Source organism: Hemiscyllium ocellatum, chromosome 1 (assembly GCF_020745735.1).
Source record: "Hemiscyllium ocellatum isolate sHemOce1 chromosome 1, sHemOce1.pat.X.cur, whole genome shotgun sequence".
In the NCBI taxonomy this organism is placed as follows: domain Eukaryota; kingdom Metazoa; phylum Chordata; class Chondrichthyes; order Orectolobiformes; family Hemiscylliidae; genus Hemiscyllium; species Hemiscyllium ocellatum.
The window spans coordinates 44493187-44517881 of NC_083401.1; the positions used below are offsets into that span (position 1 = coordinate 44493187).

At 41.0% G+C, this 24695-nt stretch overlaps 1 protein-coding gene across 1 annotated transcript in view; it reads left to right on the forward strand.

The window, feature by feature from the left end:
• The window catches only part of poli (polymerase (DNA directed) iota), a 76796-nt gene that overhangs the window by 30307 nt on the left and 21794 nt on the right, over positions 1–24695 (forward strand). Inside the window, exon 4 of the mRNA XM_060829060.1 lies at positions 16404–16562. Coding sequence (XP_060685043.1) covers positions 16404–16562 — 159 coding nt within the window. The remainder of the gene's footprint in view (positions 1–16403; positions 16563–24695) is intronic.

Consider the following 24695-nt stretch of genomic DNA (forward strand, 5'->3'; position numbering starts at 1 on the left):
TTTTATTCTCTCAATTGTGTTTCTACTTGGTATTTCTCAGCTTTGGTACTTAACTATTCCACCGCAGTACCTTTTTGTTCTTATAAGCTTGCAATGTTTTTGAGGTGTTGAAGTATTTACTGGTTGAATCAAAACAAACATGCAAAGATTCTGAAGCACTGTCAGTAACAGAACATAGAATATTGACAGTACAGCACAGGAACAGGCCCTTTGGCCCACTCTATCTGTACCGCCATGATGTAATTCTAAACTAATCCCATTTGCCTGCTTGTTGTCTAAATCCCTCTGTTCCTTGCCTCTTCATGTGTTTGTCTGAAAGCCTCTTAAACATTCAAATCTATCTGCTTCTACAGCCTCCCCTGGCGGCGCAATGCAGGCATGTACCACACCTCCATGAAAGATTTGTCTCACACATCTCCATTAAAATTTCCCCCTCTCAGCTTAAACCCTGTAGTGTTTGACACTTCCATCCTGAGAGAAAGACTCCAACTATCAGCTCTATCCATGCCTCTTGTAATTTTGGCCTCCAGTGCTTCAGCAAAAACAATCTAAGTTTGCCTAACTTCTCTTAATCGCTAATACATTCCAATCCAGGCAACACTCTCTTTTGCACCCTCTCCAAAGCATGAGCATCCTTTCTATAGTGTGGCAACCAGAACTACACATTATACTCCAAATGGTCCTAAATAAAGTTTTATATAGCTGCAACATGGCTTGCCAACTTTTAAACTCAGTTCCCTAACTGATGAAGGCAGGCAAGCCGTACACATTCTCGACTATCTTATGCACTTGCGTTCCCACTTTCAGAGAGCTACAAATTTGCACACCAGGATCGCTGTGTATTTCAATGTTCCTAAGAGTCTTGTCATTTAATGTATACTTTCTTCTTGCGTTTGGCCTCCCAAATGCATTAGCTCAAATCTGTCCGGATTAAATTCCATATGCCACATCCTGCCCAACTTTCCAACTTATCTATATCCTACTGTATCCTTTGACAATCTTCCTCATTATCCACAACTCCACCACTTTCCATATATCTCCCAGCTCTGATCCTTGCAGAAGTTGCGGGCTTCCAGTCAGAAAATTACCCCTTCATAACTATTCTGTCTTCTATGACCAATCCAATTTTATATCCAATTTACCAATTTAAACTAGTAAGGTGGGGGGTGGGACCCAGGGAGATAGTGAGGAAAGAGATCGATCTGAGATGGGTACAGCTGAGAACAGAAGTGAGTCAAACAGTCAGGGCAGGCAGGGACAAGGTAGGACTAATAAATTAAACTGCATTTACTTCAATGCAAGGGGCCTAACAGGGAAGGCAGATGAACTCAGGGCATGGTTAGGAACATGGGACTGGGATATCTTAGCAATTACGAAAACATGGCTCAGGGATGGGCAGGATTGGCAGCTGAATGTTCCAGGATACAAATGCTACAGGAAAGATAGAAAGGGAGGCAAAAGGGAAGAGCGAGTGGCATTTATGATAAGGGATACCATTACAGCTGAGCTAAGGGAGGATATTCCCGGAAATACACCAGGGAAGTTATTTGGGTGGAAGTGAGAAATAAGAAAGGGATGATCACCTTATTGGGATTGTATTATAGACCCCCACTCTATAATCAGAGGGAAATTGAGAAACAAACTTGTAAGGAGATCTCAGCTATCTGTAAGAATAATAGGGTGGTTATGGTAGGGGATTTTAACTTTCCAAACATCGACTGGGAATGCCATAATGTTAAATGTTTAGATGGAGAGGAATTTCTTGTGTGTACAAGACAATTTTCTGATTCAGTATGTGGATGTACCTACTAGAGAAGGTGCAAAACTTGACCTACTCTTGGGAAATAAGGCAGGGCAGGTGACTGAGGTGTCAGTGGGGGGAGCACTTTGGGGCCAGCGACCATAATTCTATTTGTTTTAAAATAGTGATGGAAAAGGATAGACCAGATCTAAAAGTTGAAGTTCTAAATTGCAGAAAGACCAATTTTGACGATATTAGGCAAGAAGTTTCAAAAGCTGAATGGAGGCAGATGTTCGCAGGTAAAGGGACGGCGGGAAAATGGGAAGCCTTCAGAAATGAGATAGCAAGAGAAAGTATATTCCTGTCAGGGTGAAAGGGAAAGCTGGTAGGTATAGGGAATGCTGGATGACTAAAGAAATTGAGGGTTTGGTTAAGAAAAAGAAGGAAGCATATGTCAGGTATAGATAGGATAGAATGAATGAATCCTTAGAGTATAAAGAAAGTAGGAGTATACTTAAAAGGGAAATCAAGAGTGAAAAACGGGGACATGAGATAGCTTTGGCAAATAGAATTAAGGAGAATCCAAAGGGGTTTTACAAATATATTAAGGACAAAAGGGTAACTAGGGAGAGAATAGGGCCCCTCAAAGATCCTCAAGGCGGCATTTGTGTGGAGCCACAGAAAATGGGGAGATAATAAATGAATATTTTGCATGAGTATTTACTGTGGAAAAGGAGATGGAAGATATAGACTGTAGGGAAATAGATGGTGACATCTCGCAAAATGTCCAGATTACAGAGGAGGAAGTGCTGGATGTCTTGAAACGGTTAAAGGTGGATAAATCCCCAGGACCTGATCAGGTGCACCCGAGAACTCTGCGAGAAGCTAGGGAAGTGATTGCTGGGCCTCTTGCTGAGATATTTGTATCATCAATAGTCACAGGTGAAGTGCTGGAAGACATGAGGTTGGCAAACGTGGTGCCACTGTTTAAGAAGGGTGATAAGGACAAGCCAGGGAACTATAGACTTGTGAGCCTGACCTCGGTGGTGGGCAAGTTGTTGGAGGGAATCCTGAGGGACAGGATGTACATATATTTGTAAAGGCAAGGACTGATTAGGCATAGTCAACATGACTTTGTGCATGGGAAATCATGTCTCACAAATTTGATTGAGTTTTTTGATGAAGTAACAAAGAAGATTGATGAGGGCAGAACAGTAGATGTGATCTATGTGGACTTCAGTAAGGCGTTCGAAAAGGTTCCCCATGGGAGACTAATTAGCAAGGTTAGATCTCATGGAATACAGGGAGAACTAGCCATTTGGATACAGAATTGGCTCAAAGGTAGGAGATAGAGGGTGGTGGTGGAGGGTTGTTTTTCTGATTGGAGGCCTGTGACCAGTGGAGTGCCACAAAGATCAGTGCTGGGTCCTCTACTTTTTGTCATTTGCATAAATGATTTGGATGCGAGCATAAGAGGTACACTTAGTAAGTTTGCAGATGACACCAAAATTGGAGGTGTAGTGGACAGCGAAGAGGGTTACCTCAGAATACAACAGGATCTGGACCAGATGGGCCAATGGGCTGAGAAGTGGCAGATGGAGTTTAATTCAGATAAATGCGAGGTGCTGTATTTTGGGAAAGCAAATCTCAGCAGGACTTATATACTTAATGGTAAGGTCCTAGGGTGTGTTGCTGAACAAAGAGACCTTGGAGAGCAGGTTCATAGCTCCTTGAAAGTGGAGTCGCAAGTAGATAGGATAGTGAAGAAGGCGTTTGGTATGCTTTCCTTTATTGGTCAGACTATTGAGTACAGGAGTTGAGAGGTCATGTTGTGGCTGTATAGGACATTGGTTAGGCCACCTTTGGAATATCGCATGCAATTCTGGTCTCCTTCCTATCGGAAAGATGTTGTGAAACTTGAAAGGGTTCAGAAAAGGTTTACAAGGATGTTGCCAGGGTTGGAGGAACTGAGCTACAGGGAGAGGCTGAACAGTCTGGCGCTGTTTTCCCTGGAGCATTGGAGGCTGAGGGGTGACCTTATAGAGGTTTACAAAATTATGAGGGGCATGGATAGGATAAATAAGCAAAGTCTTTTCCCTGGGGTCAGGAGTCCACACCTAGAGGGCATAGGTTTAGGGTGAGAGGGGAAAGATATAAAAGAGACCTAAGGGACAACTTTTTCATGCAGAGGATGGTACGTGAATGGAATGAGCTGCCAGAGGATGTGGTGGAGGCTGCTACAATTGCAACATTTAAGAGGCATTTGGATGGGTATATGAATAGGAAAGGTTTGGAGGGATATGAGCCGGGTGTTGGCAGGTGGGACTAGATTGGGTTGGGATATCTGGTCGGCATGGACAAGTTGGACCGAAGGGTCTGTTTCGATGCTGTACATCTCTATGACTCTATGAACCCACCCTGGATCCCATTTGACACAATATTCTGGTCCAGCTTAGCACAACAAACCTTGTCAAAGCTTTTGTAAAATCCATGTAGAGAACAGAAATTGCCCTACTCTCAATCATCTTAGTCACTTCTTCAAAACCTCCATCAAATTTGTGAGAAAAGACGTCTCTTAAGTTAAGCTGTGCTCTCTGTCCTTAATGAGTTAATCCTATTCCAAATGCAAGTAAATCCTGACCCTAAGAATCTTCTCCAATAATTTCCCTGCCAATGATGTCAGGCTTTCTGGTCCATAATTTCCTGAATTATCTCTGTTCCACTTCTTAAACAAAGGAACCACATTGGGTATTCTGCAGTCTTTTGAGAACCCACCTGTGGCTAAAAAGGATACAAAGATTTCTGCCAAGGTCCCAGCAATCTCCTTGCCTGCATCCCTCAGTATCATGGGACAGATTCCATCAGGCCCAGGGGACGTATCTACCTTAAAAAAGTTTTTCAAGATACCCCAACATCACATCCTTCCTAATATCAACATGCCATAGAATATTAATATTAACATTCCCCTCCCTAACCTTACTAATATCTATGACCTTCTCCTTGGTAAATACCAATGCAAAATAACCACTAAGGATCTCACCCACTTGCTCTGGCTTTATGCATAACTTCCCTCTTTTGTCCTTGAGTGGACCTACCCTTTTACTAGCTACCCTCTTGTTCCTAATATATACATAACATGCCTTGAGATTCTCCTTAATCCTATTTGCCACAAAAATCTCATGGCCCCTTTCAATCCTCCCCGTTCCTTGTTTAAATTGTTTCCTGCTTCCTTTATATTCCTCAAGGGCATTGTCTGATTTCAGTTTCCTAAACTTTATTTCTGCTTCTTTTTCCCTTTTGACTGAATTTTTCAACATCTCTTCTCATTCAGGGTTCCTGAATCTTGCCATCCTAATCTTTCATCCTTACATGAACATGCTGGCTCTGAATTCTGAACAGCTGGTCTTTAAAAGCTCCCATGGGTCAGATGTGGATTTACCCTCAAATAGTGAACCCCAATTTAAATTCTCTAGTTTTTGCTTAATACTGTTGTTATTAGCCTTTTCCCAATTTAGCATTTTCACCCAAGGACCAGTCATATCCTTATTTATAACTGTCTAAAATACTTACGGAATTATGATTACTTTTCCCAAAATATTCCCCTGCTGAAAATTTTAATACCTGGCCGGCTGTTTCTCCAATATAAGGGCTGGGATGGCCCCTTACCTAGTTCGAATAATGGGTGCATCTAATGAATTCTACCCATTTAAGCCCTTGGCACTTAATATTGGGGAAGTTAAAATCACCACTACAACAATCCTGTTGTTTTTAAACATTTCCAGAATCAGCCTATGTATCTGTTCTTCTGTCTCTGGCTACTAAGTGCCTTGTTGTCCATGGACCCCTCCCACTCTGATATCTGGGGAAATTGTATAAACAGGCAGAGGGGAAAACCATTTCATTGGTTGTATGAATATGCCATCAGTGGCCATAAAACATTGATTACCAATGCTGGAGGAATTACCATTCTTGATTCCACACTGTCAATCCCGGAGAAACCTGTGGAAAACATTCTCTTGAGCTGGGTTTTGACATTGCTCTCTAATTTACATGAAATGCTGCATCTGTATTTGGCGCAATTGCTAACAGTACTCTTTGGTAACTTCTGTACATTCTGTTCATTACTATCTGGGTCAGCATTAACAATGTTGCCTTATGTACTGAAAGCATTAAATGATGGTAAGCGTTAGTGAGGGGTCATATGGGATTTAAAATGTCAAGAGTCAAAATCTTCCTTTGCTCTTCTCAACACAGCTGAACATTGTTGAAAAACACAGCTAAAAGGAAAATTAATTGTCTGTCTTGTAGCTTCAAACTGTCTATTGTTAGCATTCAATAAATATTGTACTGAAAAGAACCATTTCATTCCTCAAGAAGGGAACTGTGAAAGTATGAAAATACACATTTGATTTTTTTTGTATTGTTGCAGATAGAAAGCCAGTCATTTTTGTTCAGTTGACATACAATGTTCATGTAATCAATAGCAATATTCCTACAGAGAATAACAAAAATGTGTGCTGCTGTGCGAACTATAAGATACCACTGTCTTGTCTATTCAACTAAGCAGCATTGGGCAGACCATTCAACGTAATCTCAATGTTGGAAAATGTGGATTGGACACAGCTATTTGAAAGGAAGTCCACATTTGAGATGTGGGAGGCTTTCAAAAATAAGTTAAAGATAGTGCAGGATAGGCATGTCCCATTGAAGGCAAAAGATAGTAAGGGCAAGATTCGTGAACCGTGGATGACAGGAGAAATTATACGACTAGCCAAGAGGAAAAGGGAAGCAAACATAAAGTCTAGGCAGCTAAGAACAGAACAGGCCCTGGAAGAATATCGGAAAAGTAGGCCAAGTCAAGCGGGCTAAAAGAGATCATGAAATAGCTTTAGTGAGCAGAATTAAGGAGAATCCCAAAGCATTTTATTCTTATATAAGAAGCAAGAGGTTAACTAGAGAAAGGATTGGTCCACTAAAGGATAACAAAAGAAGGCTGTGTGTCGAACCTGAGAGAATGGGTGAGATTCTGAATGATTAGTTTGCATCTGTGTTCACTGTGGAGAGGAACATGATGAATGTTGAGATTAGAGATTAGAGATAGAAGTTTGATTAATCTGGATCACGTTGACATAAGTAGGGAAGATGTGTCGGGTAGGCTAGAGGTGGACAAATTCCCAGGACCGGTTGGGATCTATCCCAGGTTGCTAGAGGCGAGAGAGGAAACAGCTGGAGCCCTGACAGATATCTTTGTGGCGTCCTTAAATACAGGTGAGGTGCCAGAGGACTGGAAGGTTGCTCATGTTGTCCCCCTGTACAAGAAGGGTAATAGGGATATTTTGGGTTATTACAGACCTGTGAGCCTGATGTCAGTGGGTGGAAAGTTTCTGGAGAAGGTACTAAAGGATAGGATCCATTTATATTTAGAAAAGAATGGGCTTATCAGTGATAGGCAAAATGGTTTTGTGGGGGAGAGATAGTGCCTTACCAACTTAATAGAGTTCTTCGAGGAAGTGACCAAGTTGATAGATGAAGGAAGGGCTGTTGATGTCATATACCTAGACTTTAGTAAGGCGTTTGATAAGGTTCCCCATGGTAGACTAATGAAGAAAGTGAAGTCACGTGGTGTGCAGGGTGTTCTCACTAGGTGAATAAAGAACTGGTTGAGCAACCGGAGACAGAGAGTATTAGTTGAGTTTCTCGAAATGGAGAAAGGTGACCAGTGGTGTTCCTCAGGGGTCAGTGTTAGGGCCGCTGTTGTTTGTAATATACATAAATGATCTGGAAGAGGGCACTGTTGGTATGATCAGCAAGTTTGCAGATGACACGAAGATTGGTGGTGTAGCTGAAAGCATAAGGGATTGTCAGAGAATACAGGGGGATATAGATAGACTGGAGATTTGGGCAGAAAAATGGTAGATGGTTTTCAATCCAGACAAATGTGAGGTGATGCACTTAGGCAAGACTAATTCTAGAGTGAATTATACAATGAACGGAAGAGCCTTGGGAAAAGTTGATGGGCAGAGAGATCTTGGAGTGCAGGTCCATTGTACCCTGTAGGTTGCTGCACAGGTATTGAGTATAAGAGCTGGCAAGTCATGTTAAAATTGTACAAGACATTGGTTCAGCCACATTTAGTATACTGTGTACAGTTCTGGTCGCCACATTACCAAAAGGATGTGGATGCTTTGGAGAGGGTGCAGACAAGACTTACAAGGATGTTGCCTGGTAGGGAAGGTGCCAGCTATGAAGCCAGGTTGAGTAGGATAGGTTTATTTTCATTAGAAAAAAGGAGATGGAGGGGGGACCTGATTGAGGTTTACAAAATCATGAAGGGTGTAGACAGGGTGGATAGAGACACACTTTTTCGCACGGTGAAGGATTCAATAACGAGAGGTCACCCTTTCAAGGTGAGAGGTGGAAAGTTTAAGGGGGATACACGTGGCGAGATGCCCACCACAGAGAGTGGTGGGCATCTGGAACACGTTGCCAACAGAGGTGGTAGAGGCAGGCACGGTAGATTCATTTAAGATGCGTCTGGACAAATGCATGAGTGGATGGGGAACAGAGGGATACAGATGCTTAGGAATTGACCGACCGGTTTAGACAATACATTAGGATCAGCTCAGGCTTGGAGGGCCGAAGGGCCTGTTCCTGGGCTGTAAGTTTTCTTTGTTCTAGAGACCATTTCCAAAGACTTTGTAAACCAAATCTATTTGAATAAACTATGAAAGTCATGCTGAACATTTTGTGCTTTGGTTACATTTGCAGTATTGTGTACTATTCTAGGCATGATGTGGAGGTGCCAGTGTTGGACTGGGGTGAACAAAGGTAAAAATCACACGATACCAGGTTATAGTCCAAGAGGTTTATTTGGAAGCACTAGCTTTCAGAGCACTGCTTCTTCATCAGGTAGCTGGTGGGGCAGGATCATAGGACACAGAATTTATCACAAAAGACCAAGGTGTCATACAACCAATGTGATGTATTGAACTGACCTAGATTACTTTAATCACTTAGAGTGAGGATGCAGGTTTCCATTCATTAATATGTAAATCCCAGAATTTCTTTCAAGCCACAGTCCTGAGACAACTTAAGGCTTTGTCAGTGTAAAAAAATGGTTACATCTCAGCTTAGACAATGCATTAAAGTGTGTGGTAAAAGTCTGTCTGTCTGTATTGCTCAAAAAGCACACAATCTGTATTCTATTTTGTTCAAAAAGCACACAAACTGTAGGCAGTCAGTCTGTGGCATTTTATAAATTCCTACTTTGGAAATAGAACCAGTCCGACTCAGTTGGGATAAACAGACTCTAACCTCACACCTTTAATACACCTGAGCTGAGATGTCACTCTTTTTATACTGATAATACCTTAAATTGTCTTGGGACTGTGACTTGAAAGAAGGTCTGGGATTTACATATTAATCAATCGAAACCTGCATCCCCATTCTAAGTGATTAAAGACTTTACAACAATCTAGGTTTGCCTAATACACTGCATGTGTTGTTTGACACTTTGATCTTTTGCTATAAATTCTGTGTCTTATGATCTTGCCCCACTAGCTACCTGATGAAGGGCCAGCACTCCCAAAGCTTGTGCACCAGAGGTGAGAGACTAAAATTAAGCAGAGAGATTGAAGAAGTTAAGATTGTTTTCCTGCGATCAGAAAAGATAAAATTGAGATCATATAGAGTTATTCAAAATTATGATCAATTTTGACGGGGTAAACCAGCAGAAATGGTCACCTCTGGTAGGTGTGTCAGTGATAAAGTAGAAAGTTTGACAAATGATTTTCAGGGAAATGAGATTTTCATTTACATCAGAAGGTTGTTAAGATCTTGAACACACTACTTGAAAGGGCACTGAAATCAGATTTCATAAGTCTTGTCAAAAATGCATATTGAGGAGGAACAATTTGCATCCTTATTGAGAAAATGCTGAGCTCTGGGACTGAATTAGATCACACCTTCAAAGTATTGTCACAACCATCCCTCGTTTAATGTCCTGTTTCATTTTGTATAACTACATGATACCATAAACACTGCACCCACTGCAGGATGATTGGTCTCAGAAATTTGATTTCTCCCCCACTGCACCCCTCGCCAATTCTCTATACTACTCTTGTGCTGCTCAGTTGGTAGCATCCTTCCTCCTGAACCGAAATGTTCTGAGTTCAAGTCATATTCCTGCATCAAAGTCAAAGCTGAAACTCCAGTCCACTGTTTTACTGTCAAGAGTGCTGTCTTTTTCATGGTTACTAAATGGAGATCCCACCTGCCTTCTCACCAGAATGGGGAAAAAGACTCTGTTTAGCAGAAGTGCATCAAAGTTATCCCATCATCTGGCCCATATTTATATCCGAATCAGCATGACAAACTCACGTGATCTGATCAAGACACATTGCTATTTGGGAGAGCTTACTGTGTGCAAGTTGATTGACACTCTTCCGACATTCCAACAGCAACTATACTTCGATAGTATTTTAATTCAGAAGCTGTAAAATGATTTGAGAGATTATGTGGTCAGAAAAAGCCCTGTATAAGTGCAAAACATGCTTTCATCCTCCTGTTTCACATTCACTGTCTTGTCATCTATCGATAAGTATTTTACTTGAAAAGAGAACTATAGAGGTACAACTGTATATTGAACATTATTCTCTTGCAATAATTGAACCATTAATGATTTAAATTGTGACATATTTCCAAAGAAGAGTGATACTGGTCTTGAAACACTAACTCTGTTTATCGCTCATCAGACATTGCCTGACATGCTGAGTTTCTCCAGCACTTTCTGTTTCATTTCAAGTTTTGGCTTTGTAGTTATGAATTTAAACAGAAATGTAGCAGTCAACTGTTCCCTGGTGCATTCTCCATGGCAACACCTCTAAATATTTGATTTCAGTTGCCAACTATTCAACACCTTTTCAAGCGCTATAAATTATTGTTCCCTTTAAAATTTTGTTTTGTTGTGATTCTGTCCTGATGAGTACAAGATGAAAAGCTTCAACAGTACGTCTCTTTCCTCAATAACATTTTAAATTGAAGAATCATTTTTATTTGAAACATTTTCAGAATGTGTGTTACTCATACTGCTCTGAATTTGCATCTTTTGCGTTGAAAGTTAAAAAAACAGAACAATGGTAGAAATGCAACCACACATTTTTTTTCCATTAGCGTAATGGATCATGCACTAAGAACAAGAGTGTAATGAAACCATTGATTGGAAGGCAGTTAGAGCATAGGAAAAGGCAAAGGACAATATTAGAGGAGTCAATGGTGCATATAGAAACTTAAAGTGACTGTAAGGAGATTGCTGATGAAGGCATGGAAGAATTTAAAAGTTAGAGCAAGAATTTTGATATCAGATTTCTAGACCACAAAAGAAAAGCTCTCTGGGAATGATGGGAACAGTACCATGATGGTTATGTTACTGGACTAGTCATCCAGAGTTCTGATGACCCATGGATGAGAGTTCAAATCCCACCTGATTCTAGGGAATCTCAAATTAATTTAAAAGTGAATAGAATCGGTAATGGAAATCCTACATTACCAAAAAACCTTTAGGAACTACATCTGCTTACTCCAGCCAGTCCAGATGGCTCGTAATATGGTTGACTCTTAAAAAGAGTTTGAGTCAATCTTAGCAAGGCCTTCAGGTGAAGAGGATGCATTTTCATAGAATCCCTAGTGTGGAAGCAGACCATTTGGCCAACACATCCACCCTGACTCAATGAAGAGCATCCCACCCTGACCCACACCCGTACCCTATCCCTGTAACCCTGCAATTCCCATGGCTAATCCGCCTAGCCTGCACATCCCTGGACACTATGAGCAATTTAACATGGCTAATCCTGCACATCTTTGGACTGTGGGAGGAAACCTGAGCAACCAGAAGAAACCCACACAGACATAGGGAGAATGCAAACTCCACACAGGCAGTCAACCAAGGGTGCAATCAAACCCAGGTACCTGGTGTTATGAGGCAGCAGATCTAACCACTGAGCCACCATACTGCCCAGATATCTCTTGGAATATGCCTTATATGGTAATCTGGAGAGAGATCTTGTGTGCTCTTATTGATGTTCATCCCAACAGCTATGTTGGAGGATTTTACAGTCTATTCTCAGCAATGCTCAGAGGAACAAACATTAGCTTTGGCTGAAGAACAGTTGAGTTGGTGAAAGATGCCATTTGGTCTGCCCAAAACTTGCTAGTCTTCCAATGCACAGAGTTGTCCTCAAATGAGTCCTGCAGATTTGCACATTTAAAAGTCCAGAGCTGCATGCTGAGGAACACGAGAAAGCTTGGGGTCCTGCTGCAAAAGAGGTTTCTGTCTACGTTCTTCCTGCCATAGTACACCAAGAGGCTGGTATCCATAGAACCCCTTGGACTGTCTGCCTGTCAAGGAGTGTATGTTGTGAATATTAAAAGTGGAACATGGAGTAAAGTTTATTTCTATTGTACAATTTGTAATTTTCAAGCTAGTAATGTTGAGACACCCAAGAGTACAAAATGCTGTACGGGAACAAGTTAAAGTTTGTTTCTGTTTGTAACCAGTGTAATGTCCTTTTACAAATTTTATGAATAAACTATATTTTTGCAGTAAATGATTCAGGATGACCAATTAAGAAATTTTGCTTCTGCTAGTAATGCCTACATCCTCTAAATGAATAAATAAAAATAATTTGTACAAATTAAAAATCAAGCTGCAGCATTTTGAATGAATTGAAGCTTGTTGCTGTTTAAGAGACCATTGTGATTAACTCTTGAGATAACAAAGACATGAACCACACCTCTTTCATTCTTTCATAGGATACGGATGTCACTGGTTAGGCCAACATTTATTGTCCTTGAGAATGAGGCGGTGAGCCTCCTTGAATCACTGCAATCCCATTTGTGCGGACATAATCACAGTACTGTTAGGAAAGAAACTCCAGACATTTGGTCCATTGACAGGAAGGAACAGTGATACAGTTCCAAGTTGGGTTGGTTATTGAGATGGCGAGATTGAAGACATGGTGGCTGTATTTGCAGATGGCGCAAAAGGAGGCAGGAAAGGGTGTTGTGAAGGTGACATACAAGGATGCAGACTAATCTATGTTAAGGGAGTGGACAAATTTCTAGGAAATCAAGTTCTGTATAATGTGAGAAATGTAGAGTTTTTCACTTTGGCAGGGAGAATGAAAAAGCAGAGTATTACTAATATGGACAATGGCTGCAGAATTCTGAGGCATCGAGAATTGGGAGGGATCTAGGTGTTCTAGTTCATGAGTCACAGAAAGCTAATATGCAGGTAAATCATGTTATCAGGAGATACTAACCCTTATTTTGAAATAGATTGTATGTATAAGCAAGAATGTTGTGCTTTAGTTGGGCATTGATGAGACCACATCTTGAATATTGTTTACAATTTTGGTGACCTTGTTTAAGGAAGGATGTACATGTGTTGGGGGTGGTTCAAATGAGTTTAATGGATTGATACCTGGAATGAATAGTTTGATAATGTGAAAAGGTTGGAGAGTCTGGACTTGTTTTTACTGGGGTTCAGCAGAGTGAGGAATGATTTAATTGAAGTTCATAAGATCCTGATTGATCTTGACAAGATGGATAGGGAAGGGATCTCTTGTGGTGAGTTCAGAACTAAGGAACACATTTAAGATTGGGAGTCTTCCTTTTAGGACAGTAATGAGGAGAATTTCTCTCTCTGAGTGTCGTACAACTTTAGAATTCTCTGCCTCAGAAAGTGGCGGAGGTTGGATCATTGAATATTTTTAAGGCACAGGTAGATGGATCCTTGATAGGCAATGGAATCATAGATGATTGGGATAGATAGGATTGTCCAATTTGGAATTCGAATGGTTTAGCCATAATCTTATTGAATGGAAGAGATAGTGGCCTACCTTTGTACCTAATGCATGTTTATGTAGTACTTGGAAGGAAATTTGCAGGTGGTGTTCTCATTGGATCTGCTGCTCTCGTCCATCTCAATGATAGCTCTTGTCGGGTTGGAAGTGCTGTCAGAGCAGCTTGGTAAGTTGGTGCAGTGCATCATGTACATGGTACACATGGTTGCTGCTATGTATGCGTGGTGGAGGGAGTGATTGGTGAAGATGATGGATGGGCTGCTTTGTTCAGGATGGTGTCAAGCCTCTTGAGTGTTTTAGAAGCTGCACTCATCCAGTTAACCGTGGGGCATTTCATCTTACTCTTGCTTGTGCTTCATAGTTGGAGGAGACTTTGGGGAATCAGGGAAGTGAATTGATTGCTTCAGAATTTCCCGAAATTTTGTATGGCTGGCCCAGCAATATATATCCAAGTCAAGATAGCAATTGGCATGGAGGAGGATTTGCAGGTGATATTGTTGATGGTGAGAAAGGTAGCAGGGGAGATGGAAAGAAAACATCTTATTACATTTTAAGCAGAAAGTCTAAATTTGTCACTACCACAAAGGAATTCCAAAGAGATGAATGTAAGAGTGAATAAGAAACTCAGATGTTCAGCATTACTGGGATATGCAATGGGAATTTTAACTTACAGTTATATTTTATAAACATGCACTATGATTTAAAAAGTCCAAGGCTCAGCAATAAATAACATACAGTAGAGAAAACCCTTTGGTATGATGGTTGAGTCAATTAGGGTGTGATTTGGCAAAACAAGTATACGGAAAATCCCAGGGTATTGAAGAATCTGGATTTTACTATGAGGGATTTTCCATTTCAACCAAGGCATTCCATACGTTGGTGTCCTTGAATTCATTCACATGATGACACATTGACATCTAGCGCAGTGCAAGATATTTAACAAAGACCTGCAACATTACACTACAGCAAGAAAATTTTCATATATTCTTCTCTGCACTTTTAACACTACTGGATACACTTGCTGGGTTGGGGACTATTTTTAGTTGATAATAAAGTAAGAATATAACAGATCATATTATCTAGATGCAGACTTTACTCAGTAACTTGTGTCAAAACCTGAGATAGGCATTTTGTTATAATCATGTATTAATCATATACTTTCTCTGGCTTATTGTGTTACGGTGAATTCTTACTTGATAGAACATTACTACAAGTTAATGGGTTTAATGTGATTGTACAGTATTCAGCTTAATTATAGAATGCTCAGTATTAAAAATATAAATCACTCTGAAGCTTATCTTTGGCCTATAAAATGCCTCCGATGAGGATTATGATTGTTCCTGCTTACAATTATCGAGTAAAAAATGAGGTCTGCAGATGCTGGAGATCACAGCTGCAAATGTGTTGCTGGTCAAAGCACAGCAGGTTAGGCAGCATCTCAGGAATAGAGAATTCGACGTTTCGAGCATAAGCCCTTATTCCTGATGAAGGGCTTATGCTCGAAACGTCGAATTCTCTATTCCTGAGATGCTGCCTAACCTGCTGTGCTTTGACCAGCAACACATTTGCACCTGCTTACAATTAATCTGGTGCTGTTCTATGGCAAGGCCTAGGAAGCATAAGAGTGAGTTGAGTGAGTGGAGATGCTGCACATGCAGCATGAATCATGAGCTACTCAGGCCACAGAGATCAATGGATGAGCTTTCAGAGCCCACAACCATCATTTTCTCTAGCTGAAGGGTCTCTTCTCATTATCGCAGTGCTCATGAAGAAATTCACACAGTGTAAGGTGAGTACTCAAAATGAAGGAAACTATTGCAGAATGTCACATCATAACAAATTCCTTGCCTTGGGTGTAGTGGCAATTGCTAATACAAATGGAACGTTAAGCTCTGTAAATGGATCTGTAAGAAACTAAACCCAAATTCTGATAAATGGAGTCAATTGGGTCATTCTTTTCATTACAGAGATATCTAGGTAAAGGGTCAAGTGCAGAATGTTAATAAGGATGAAAGTCAGAGAAACCTGGATATTTGTGATTAATGGCACCAAATTTAGCATTTTGGGGAGAAAGGAAGAATAGAAGTTAAAGAATTTCACTGTTTTGTGGTCTCAGAATTTTGAATTAGAGTCCAGTTGAAGAAAATAATATGGATTGCAAGTTAAATATAACTGAAAAGATATGCAATTAAGTGTTATTGACTTATAACTGCTGCCTACATTTGTAAATGCAAGCAATATTCATATGAAAAAAGGCAAGGGGAAGATAAAAAATAAGGTGTCACTAAACATTCTAATAGCTGGAGCAACAGTTATAAGGCTGCGATTGGTCAGTGTGTGAATAGTGCAATGCAACGATCATTTGATTGGATATTTTATCCAGGGGCAGCAAATATGAACTTTAGGATAAAATTGGACATGGCTGGGTTTTACACCGCAGTCATGTAAGCAGCTGAACTTCACTATGACAGTTATAATGTTCCAAGGACAAGACTTTTATAGCTAGCTAGCCAATTTGCTTCATTAACACAGCAACAATCAGCTCCTTCAGGAGAAGATGGGATAACTGAGGAGGGTTAGAAATGCAAGCCTGAGTTGTAAGTAAATTTCTATCTTATCAGATAGAAGTTCAGTGTGTGAAAGTAAAAGGATGGAGGCACTGTACCTGTCTGCCAGCTTCCCCTAAGCAAGGTCATGTCACAAGGCCAGCAAAGCTCTCCTGCTAATACAGGTAAATGTCATTGCACATTAAGTAAATTGGGTATCCCACAATAATTATCTCTGTCCTATCCTATTTGTAGAATTACTGGAGGAGTTCACTCCGTTTGTCGAAAGACTGTGCCTTGATGAGAATTTTATCGATATAAGTCAACTGGTGGAGAAGAGACTACAGCGAATAGGAACTGGTGGTGTCATCCCGGCAAACGTGTTTGTCTCTGGTCATGTGTATGGTAACCAAAGTAGGTAAAATTCCTTAGCAACTTCAGGCCACATGTTTAGCTGCCTAGACCCTCAACACGAGAGTGTCCTCTTCATCTGTCTGTACCTCATTCTCTTCCTTTAAGATGTTCCTTGAAGTCTCTTTGACTGAGCTTCTGGTTGCCTGTACTTCTATCTCCTAAGATGCTGTTCTGTCTGATAACACACTCCTGTGATGTGCCTTGGGACATTTTGGTAGGTGCCTTGTAAATACAGCTTGATGTTGTTGTAGGTACAGCCATCATTCACCTGTAAAATCTAGGGACTGCCCATATCAGTTTGTCAGAAACATGAACATAATTTTTACACATGCCTATTACAGCAGCTGCATTGATATACATTTAATCTTGTCCTTGCATGAAAACCACACATCTGTATTTTTCAGCAAGTCTGACAGGATAATTGGTAATATTTGAGCCTGACGAGAGAGAGAGAGAAAATAAAACAGGGCAAGGGGAGGAGATAATAGTGCAGAGATCGAGAGTCCAGAAAACAGAACAGGGTATAGCTCTATGGCTCAGTGGATAGCACTGTTGCCTCATGGCGCCGGAGACCTAAGTTCGATTCCAGCCTGGGGTGACTGTCTGTGTGGAGTTTGCACATTCTCCCTGTGTCTGTGTGGGTGTCTTCCGAGTGCTCTGGATTCCTCCCACAATTCAAAGATGTGCAGGTTAAGTGAATTGGCCATGCTAAATTGCCCATAGTGTTCAGGGATGTGGAAGTTGGGTGCATTGGTTAGGGGTAAATATAGAGTAATAGGGTAGGGGAATGGGCCTGGGTGGATAACTCTTCAGAAGGTCGGTGTAGGCTTGATGAACCAAAGGGCCTGTTTCCACACTGTAGAGATTCTATGATTCTATGAAAACATACCTGAGAAAAACCACAGTGCAGCATCATACAGAAATAGGTAAGTGATTGATTGAGTATTTTGTTTACCTTTAAAAACACATGCAATTTATTAATAATTGGAAGATTTTAATTAGTAGTGGCAAGATTTACTCCTAGTAGTAAAAGGTATTAGAAGTAATAGGGTTTAGTAATTACATGAAGACAAAAGAAATGATCTAACACACTAATTATAATAGGGCAAGTGATGTGTTCTGTCCATAGCCAGTGTAAACCAAAGCAAACATGGTGGTAGTGTTTACAGCTTGCGATGGTTCAGCTCATGGGCATTGAGTTAGAGGCTGAGTTCCAGACATTGTGCAATATTAGGAAGGGAGAAAGTAGTTACCAAGTCACTTCCAATACTTCGTATCATTCAGAGTAGGGTAATCTGATTTGGCAAGAGACAGGATGGAGTGACTGCAAGTGAGGATGTTTTGGGGGACTGAAGGGCGACGTGGAAGAATTCAGTCTTTGCAGTTTTCCCAAAAGATTTGATGTTCCTGCAGCTTGTATGCTTGAGAATGGGGGAGGCAAGATGGATAAACTGGCCGAGTCACCAGTGTAAAGGAAGTCAATCAAGTTGGGGAATAAATAGGAATGTTGCAGCAGGAGAGTGAGGCTGGTAAACACATTTTTTTTTGATTAGATTAGACTTACAGTGTGGAAACAGGCCCTTCGGCCCAACAAGTCCACACCGACCCGCCAAAGCGCAACCCACCCATACCCCTACATTTACCCCTTACCTAACACTACGGGCAATTTAGCTTGGCCAATTCACCTGACCCGCACATCTTTGGACTGTGGGAGGAAACCGGAGCACCCGGAGGAAACCCACGCAGACACGGGGAGAACGTGCAAACTCCACACAGTCAGTCGCCTGAGTCGGGAATTGAACCCGGGTCTACAGGCGCTGTGAGGCAGCAGTGCTAACCACTGTGCCACCGTGCCGCCCACTTCTCCACAGCTAAAAGCCAGAAATGCCCAGAAGGCTCAGTCATCTGCCCGGTGCCAAGCCATCTACTCTGGGCTGAAGAGGAACTAGTTGGGGAGGAATACCAAAGTAGATATTTTTTACTGTGGCTGTACAGGGCCTTGATGTAGTCATGTTTGGAATATCCTTTACAGTTGTGGTCTTCTGATTTTGAATAATTTTGTTTTTGATTCATTCATGGGATTCAGGCATCGCTGGCTAGGCCTAGCATTTATTGCCCATTCCTAATTGCATACAACCAAAGGAAAATGGTAGCAGTTACGCAGAAACATCTTGACCTGGAAGTTCCCCTTGAAGCCACACAAACTCCTGACTTGGACCTGCGTAATCGTTCCCTTCACCGTCACTGTATCAAAATTCTGGAACTCCCTTCCAAATAACAGTGTTGGCGTCCCTACAACCCAAGGACAGAAACTTTCTAAGAAGGTAGCTCACTGCTAACTTCTCCAGGGTATTTAGGGATGTGCAAAAAAATTGCTGGCCTAGTCATCTGTGCCCACATTGTGTGAACAAATTTTTTAAAAAAAGCATTTCAGAGAAAGTTCACTTGAATCATTTCTGAAATGAAAGAGTTATCTTATATTGGACCTTTACTCTCAAGTGTTTACAAGAATGAGGATAGGTATTTTTGAATCAGGAGGGGTCTCTGTATAGTCTGGGGACTGGGAGAGTGTTCCCTTTTGTGGGAAAGACTAAAACTGGATGTAGGTTTGCTTGCTGAGCTGGAAGGTTCGTTTTCAAACATTTCATCACCATCCTAGGCATCATCAGGGAGCCTCCGAATGAAGCCCGCTTTCTATTTATGTGTTTAGGATTCCTTGGGTTAGTGAGGTCATTTGCTGTGGTGACGTCATTTCCTATTCTTTTTCACAGGGCTTGGTAAATGGGATTCAAGTCAATGTGTTTGTTGATAGAGTTTCGGTTAGAATGCCATGCTTCTAGGAATTCTTGTGCTGTGTCTGTTTGGCTTGTCTTGGGATGGATGTGTTGTCCTAGTCGACTGGGAAAACATATCCATCGTAGGACAAGCCAAGACAAACATGCTGTCACTGTATGACACACGAGCTAGCACAGCTGTGGATCAGTACTTTTTAATGCCTTCTAAGTCTATCAAAGTTCAAAGAGCTTTCTAATGTTTCTTCAAAGTGTCAATCCCAGAGTTTATTCATTTTTCTTTACAATTTAATGCCTGTCATTACATCTATAAACACTGAAATAAAACAAAGAACTGCTAAGAGCTGGAGATCTGAAACCAAAACAGAAAATTGCTGGTGAAACTCAGCAACTGCTCTGATGAAGAGTCACCAGACTCGAAATGTTAACTCTGCTTTCTTCCCATCTTTAAAAGCTCTGTCTGTGTGCACTTCCTGTCAATGCTGCATCATATTTCCAGCACTACACTCTGGTAAAATTGTTTACTTTCATGGCACGAGATACTTTCAGGCAAACATAATTTGTTCCAGATAATCTCTTGACAGCCAGTTCAAAAGCGCAAAAAAACGGGAAATGCTAGAGCCACAATGCACAGTGTCTGAAATTAATCAACAAAGAAAAGTAAGGCTCTGCATCTCCAATGTGAAAAGCAAATAAGATTTCAACAAATATGCTCAATGTGTACCTAACATCAACTGGACTTTGTCCCCTGAACAAGAGTTGTGGCACCTTGGCTGAAGAATAAAATTTGTGTGAGCTTATCTTGTAGTTGTGGGTATGTTCACTGAGCTGGGAAGTTGATTTGCAGACGTTTCGTCCCCTGTCTGGGTGACATCTTCAGTGCTTTGGAGCCTCCTGTGAAGCGCTGCTATACTGTATCTTCCAGAATTTACTTGGTTCCATTCCTGCCGCTCCTGGTTGTTCATTGCCATGGTTTGTGTTTTTGGTCTAGGCCTATGTTAATGCAGCCCATGGATGAGTGCCATGCCTTGTGAAGTTCTCTGGCTGTCCTCTGTTTAGATTGTCTTGTGATTATTGTGTTGTTCCAGTCGAATTTGTGATCATTGTCATCTGTGTGTGTGACTACCAAGGATAGCTGGTCATGGCGTTTAGTGGCTAGTTGGTGTTAGTGGATGTGGATTGCTAGTTGTCTGCCTGTTTGTCTTATATAGTGCTTCATACCGTCTTTGCATGAAATCTTGTAAATGACGTTAATCTTGCACATAATGGGTATCGGGTCTTTTTGTTCGGGTGAGTTGTGAAGTGCTGCTGTACTGTGTCTTCTGGAATTTATTTGGTTCCATTCCTGCTGCTTCCGGTTGCTGGTTCTGATTGTTCATTGTAGTGGCTAGTATATGAAGTCTAGGTCAATGTCTTTGTTCATGGAGTGTGTGGCTGAGTGCCAAGCTTCTAGAAACTCTTTGACTATCCTCTATTTAGCTTGTCATGTTATTGTTGCGTTGTCCCAGTTGAATTTGTGGTCCTTGTCATCAGTGTGTACGGCTAGTAGGGACATGTGTTCTGGTGAGTAGAACAAAAGACCCAATAACCGTCAAATGTAAGTCAAATGTAGTTTAGAAGATTCCATGCAAAGATGGCACAAAATACTATCTAGGACAAAGAGGCAGACAACTAGCAATCCACATCCACAAACACCAACTAGCCACTAAACTCCACAACCAGCTGTCCTTGCATAAACACGGATGACAGGGACCACAAATTCAAATGGAACAACAGAACAATCATAGGACAAGCTCAGCAGAGGACAGACAGGGAATTTCTAGAAGCTTGGCATTCACCCACAGACTCCATCAACAAGCATGTAGATCTAGACCTAATATAACGGCTACTACAATGAAGTGCCGTAACTGGCAACCGGAAGCAGCAGGAACAGAACCAAATTTCAGAAAACGCAACACATCAGCACTTCACAGGAAGCTCCAAAGAACTGAAGATGTCATACAGATAGGTGACATCTGCAAATCAACTCCCCAGCTTGGCAAACATACCCACAACTACAGAAACCAACACCCGAGCTAACAAATCTGTACGCAAACCTTGAGCTTATATTATCTTCCTTTCTGTTTAAAACCATATGATCTTTCTTTTCCTGACCAATGCGGCAAGATCTGTTGTGTTATGTACAAATTGGTAGACTTGAATTTTACAGCCCCTCCAACCGTGAAGTTTTTTTGATGGGAGGGGGTGTCAGGACACATAAAATATGACTGGTGACAAAGCTCACCACATTCCCAGCCACTCAAACAAGGTCAACACAGTGAAAGGGTGGGTACCAAAATTGACAGACATTTTTGAAATAATATTAATGGTTTGTTCACAACTCAGTTGACCCAAATATTACACTATCTACGCCATAATACAGTTGGCATAAACAGGAGGCAAGAGTAGGTTCAGTTTTTTTCTTTTAAACCAGACGTTTTAAAACTCAAGGAGGAAGGGACAGGATTACATCCTCAATGGGATTCCATGCAGACATCGGAGTCATGGCTTTTTCCCCTATCCTCCAAGATGTCAGCCTCACTCATTGTCAGTCACTGCCAGGCCGTCAGAACCCACCACTCACAACCTCCCTGGGTTCTCTTTTCCTATCCTGTCTGAAACCCAGGATGTACCCACGGCTGTCTTCGTCCTGTTATGGACTAAGCCAGACCATTCAAAACATTCTTAAGCAGGCAACCCAGACCATAACTTTGCAATTCATTTTGGTAAGTGTACAGTGAAAGTTAGGTAGGTTGACTACCAGGTTTGAAAATAGCAAAAATTTATTCACACAATTACACAGTGAAATGCAAAGAACAGGGTAAGGAACCCCTACTGAATTCAGTCTATCCAAACTAGACTTAATTATGCTATTCCAAATATACACAACAGAGAGAGGGAGAGACCTGAAAGGCTTTGTGTAATCCATTGTGGCTAATACTGGGGCAGTGGTTAACATAGTTTTTAAGCTGTCAAATGCCTTTTGTCAGTCCACTGTCCACTGAAACTTCTTGGCCTGTTTTAACAATTCAGTGATACTGCTAAAGTTCAGCACAAACTTTCGGTAAAATCTACTCAACCCCAGGAACCATAGTACTGCTTTTTTCGTTGACGATGTGGGAAATTCCATAATTACTTTCATTTTCGCATCCCATGGGGCCATTTGTTCATGTCCAATAACATGGCCAAGGAAGGTGACTTGGGCTTTGGCAATTTCACTTTAACTAGGTTTACCACCAAGCCTGCCATCCGAAGTTAATCGAATAAGTCCAATAAATGCTGTAAATGTTCCTTCCATGATTGACTAAATATCATCAGGCCATCAATCAGGCCAAACAACACAACTGAATAACCCAGCAATGACCTTATTAATTAGTCTGTAAAATGTGAATGGAGCGTTTTTCATACCAAATGGAATGACTTTGAACTGATATAGTCCATTTGGGTGTTATGAAAGCCAAAATTGTCTTTGCTGTCTCTGACAGACATACTTGCCAATAGCCTTTGAGCAGGTCCAACTTAGAAATGGAAGTTGCTTGTCCTACTTTTTCAATACAGTCCTCCAACCATGCAATTGGATATGCATCAGTCTTTGTAATGCACTGATTTTGTGATAGTCCACACATAACTGTTGGGTACCATCTGGCTTTGGCACCATGACTATGGGTGAGCTCCAGTCACTAACTCATTTTGATTATGCCATCTTGGAGCATGCGCTCTATCTCCTTCTGAACCTGTGCCAACTTGAGAGGGTTTTACCAATAAGGATATTCCTTAATCAGAAAAGCATATTCACATGACACACTCTGTGACACTTTTTCCTGTCTGAGTCCTTATCAAGTACTTCACCTCACTCGATTTCCTCTCGATTTGATAAGGTCCACAAAACCTTGCTTTTAAAGACCCACCTGTTACTGGAAGTAACACCAATACCTTATCCCAACTGCAAAATTGCAAATTTGTGATTTCTTATCTGCTTCCTGTTTCATTGTATGCTGTGATACTTTTAAATGCTTTCTAGCCAACTCTTCAGCTCGATTTAATCGTTTTCCAAAATTTAACGCGTAGTCCAAATGGGTGGTCTCTGAATTCTGACTTATTAATTCTAACAGTCTTCTTACTTCATGCCCAGAGATTAAATCAAATAGACTGAATTTGGTTGATTCATTTAGTGCATCTCTGATCAGAAAAAATACAAATGGAACTCCCTTATCCCAATCATCTGGGTAATCCTGACCATAAGCCTTCAACATGTTCTTTACTGTTTGATGCCATCTCTGTATCGCTCCCTGCGATTCTGGGTGGTACACAGTCGATTTGAATTAATTTATTCCCAAGTTATCCATAACCTCCTTGAATAGTTTGGATGTGAAGTTTAATCCTTGATCTGACAGGATTCTGTATCTAGCAAAAAAAATTTAAATAATTCTTCTACAACCCTTTTAGCTGTGATGTTGCATAATGGGATTGCCTCTGGAAATTGAGTCGACACATCCATTATTGGTAATAAATACTTATTCTCACTTCTTGTTTGAGGTGGGGGACCTACGCAATCAATCAAGACTCTTGTGAAAGGTTCTTCAAATGCTGGAATAGCTTTTAAAGGTGCAGGTTTTATTACTGCCTGTGGTTTTCCAATTAGCTGACATGTATGACACGTCTGGCAAAATTCAACTACATTTTGTGTAGTATTGGCCAGTAAAACTGTCTTTTATTTTAGCCTGTGTTTTCCTCAGCCTTAAATGACGTCCAAATGGTAGCTCATGCACCACTCACAGCACGTCCTATACTGAACTGGCAAAACAATTTGATGAATCTCTGCCCATTTCTCATCTGCTTGAATGATTGGTGGTCTCCGTTTCTTCATTAAGACATCATATGTTAAGTAACAACACACAGGGATGCATTCACTCTCCTTCTCTGTATATGTCTTTTGATATAACAGTTTTAACTTCTCATCTTTCTGCTGTAATTCAATCAGCTTAGCAGAGCCCAAGATACTTGCATGTTTGCCTAGTTGCTCCTGCTCTGTTCCATTTATCTGATCAAAAATAGTCCCTGATAAAGCTATGTCAACTTCCTTATCTGTGACTTCTGATTCTCCAGCTTCAGCTTGTGCCTCCGTGATCTTGAGACCACACAATCAGGGAAAATTCCTGAATAAACATCCTTCATTTCTTCATTTGCCTGTGTCTCCACTGGCTTTTCAACTAGAGTAGGCAGCACACCTATCAATGAACCAGCTATATCATTTGCAAGGACAAATTGCATTCCTGGAGCTGAGAGTTTGTCCAGTTCTCCT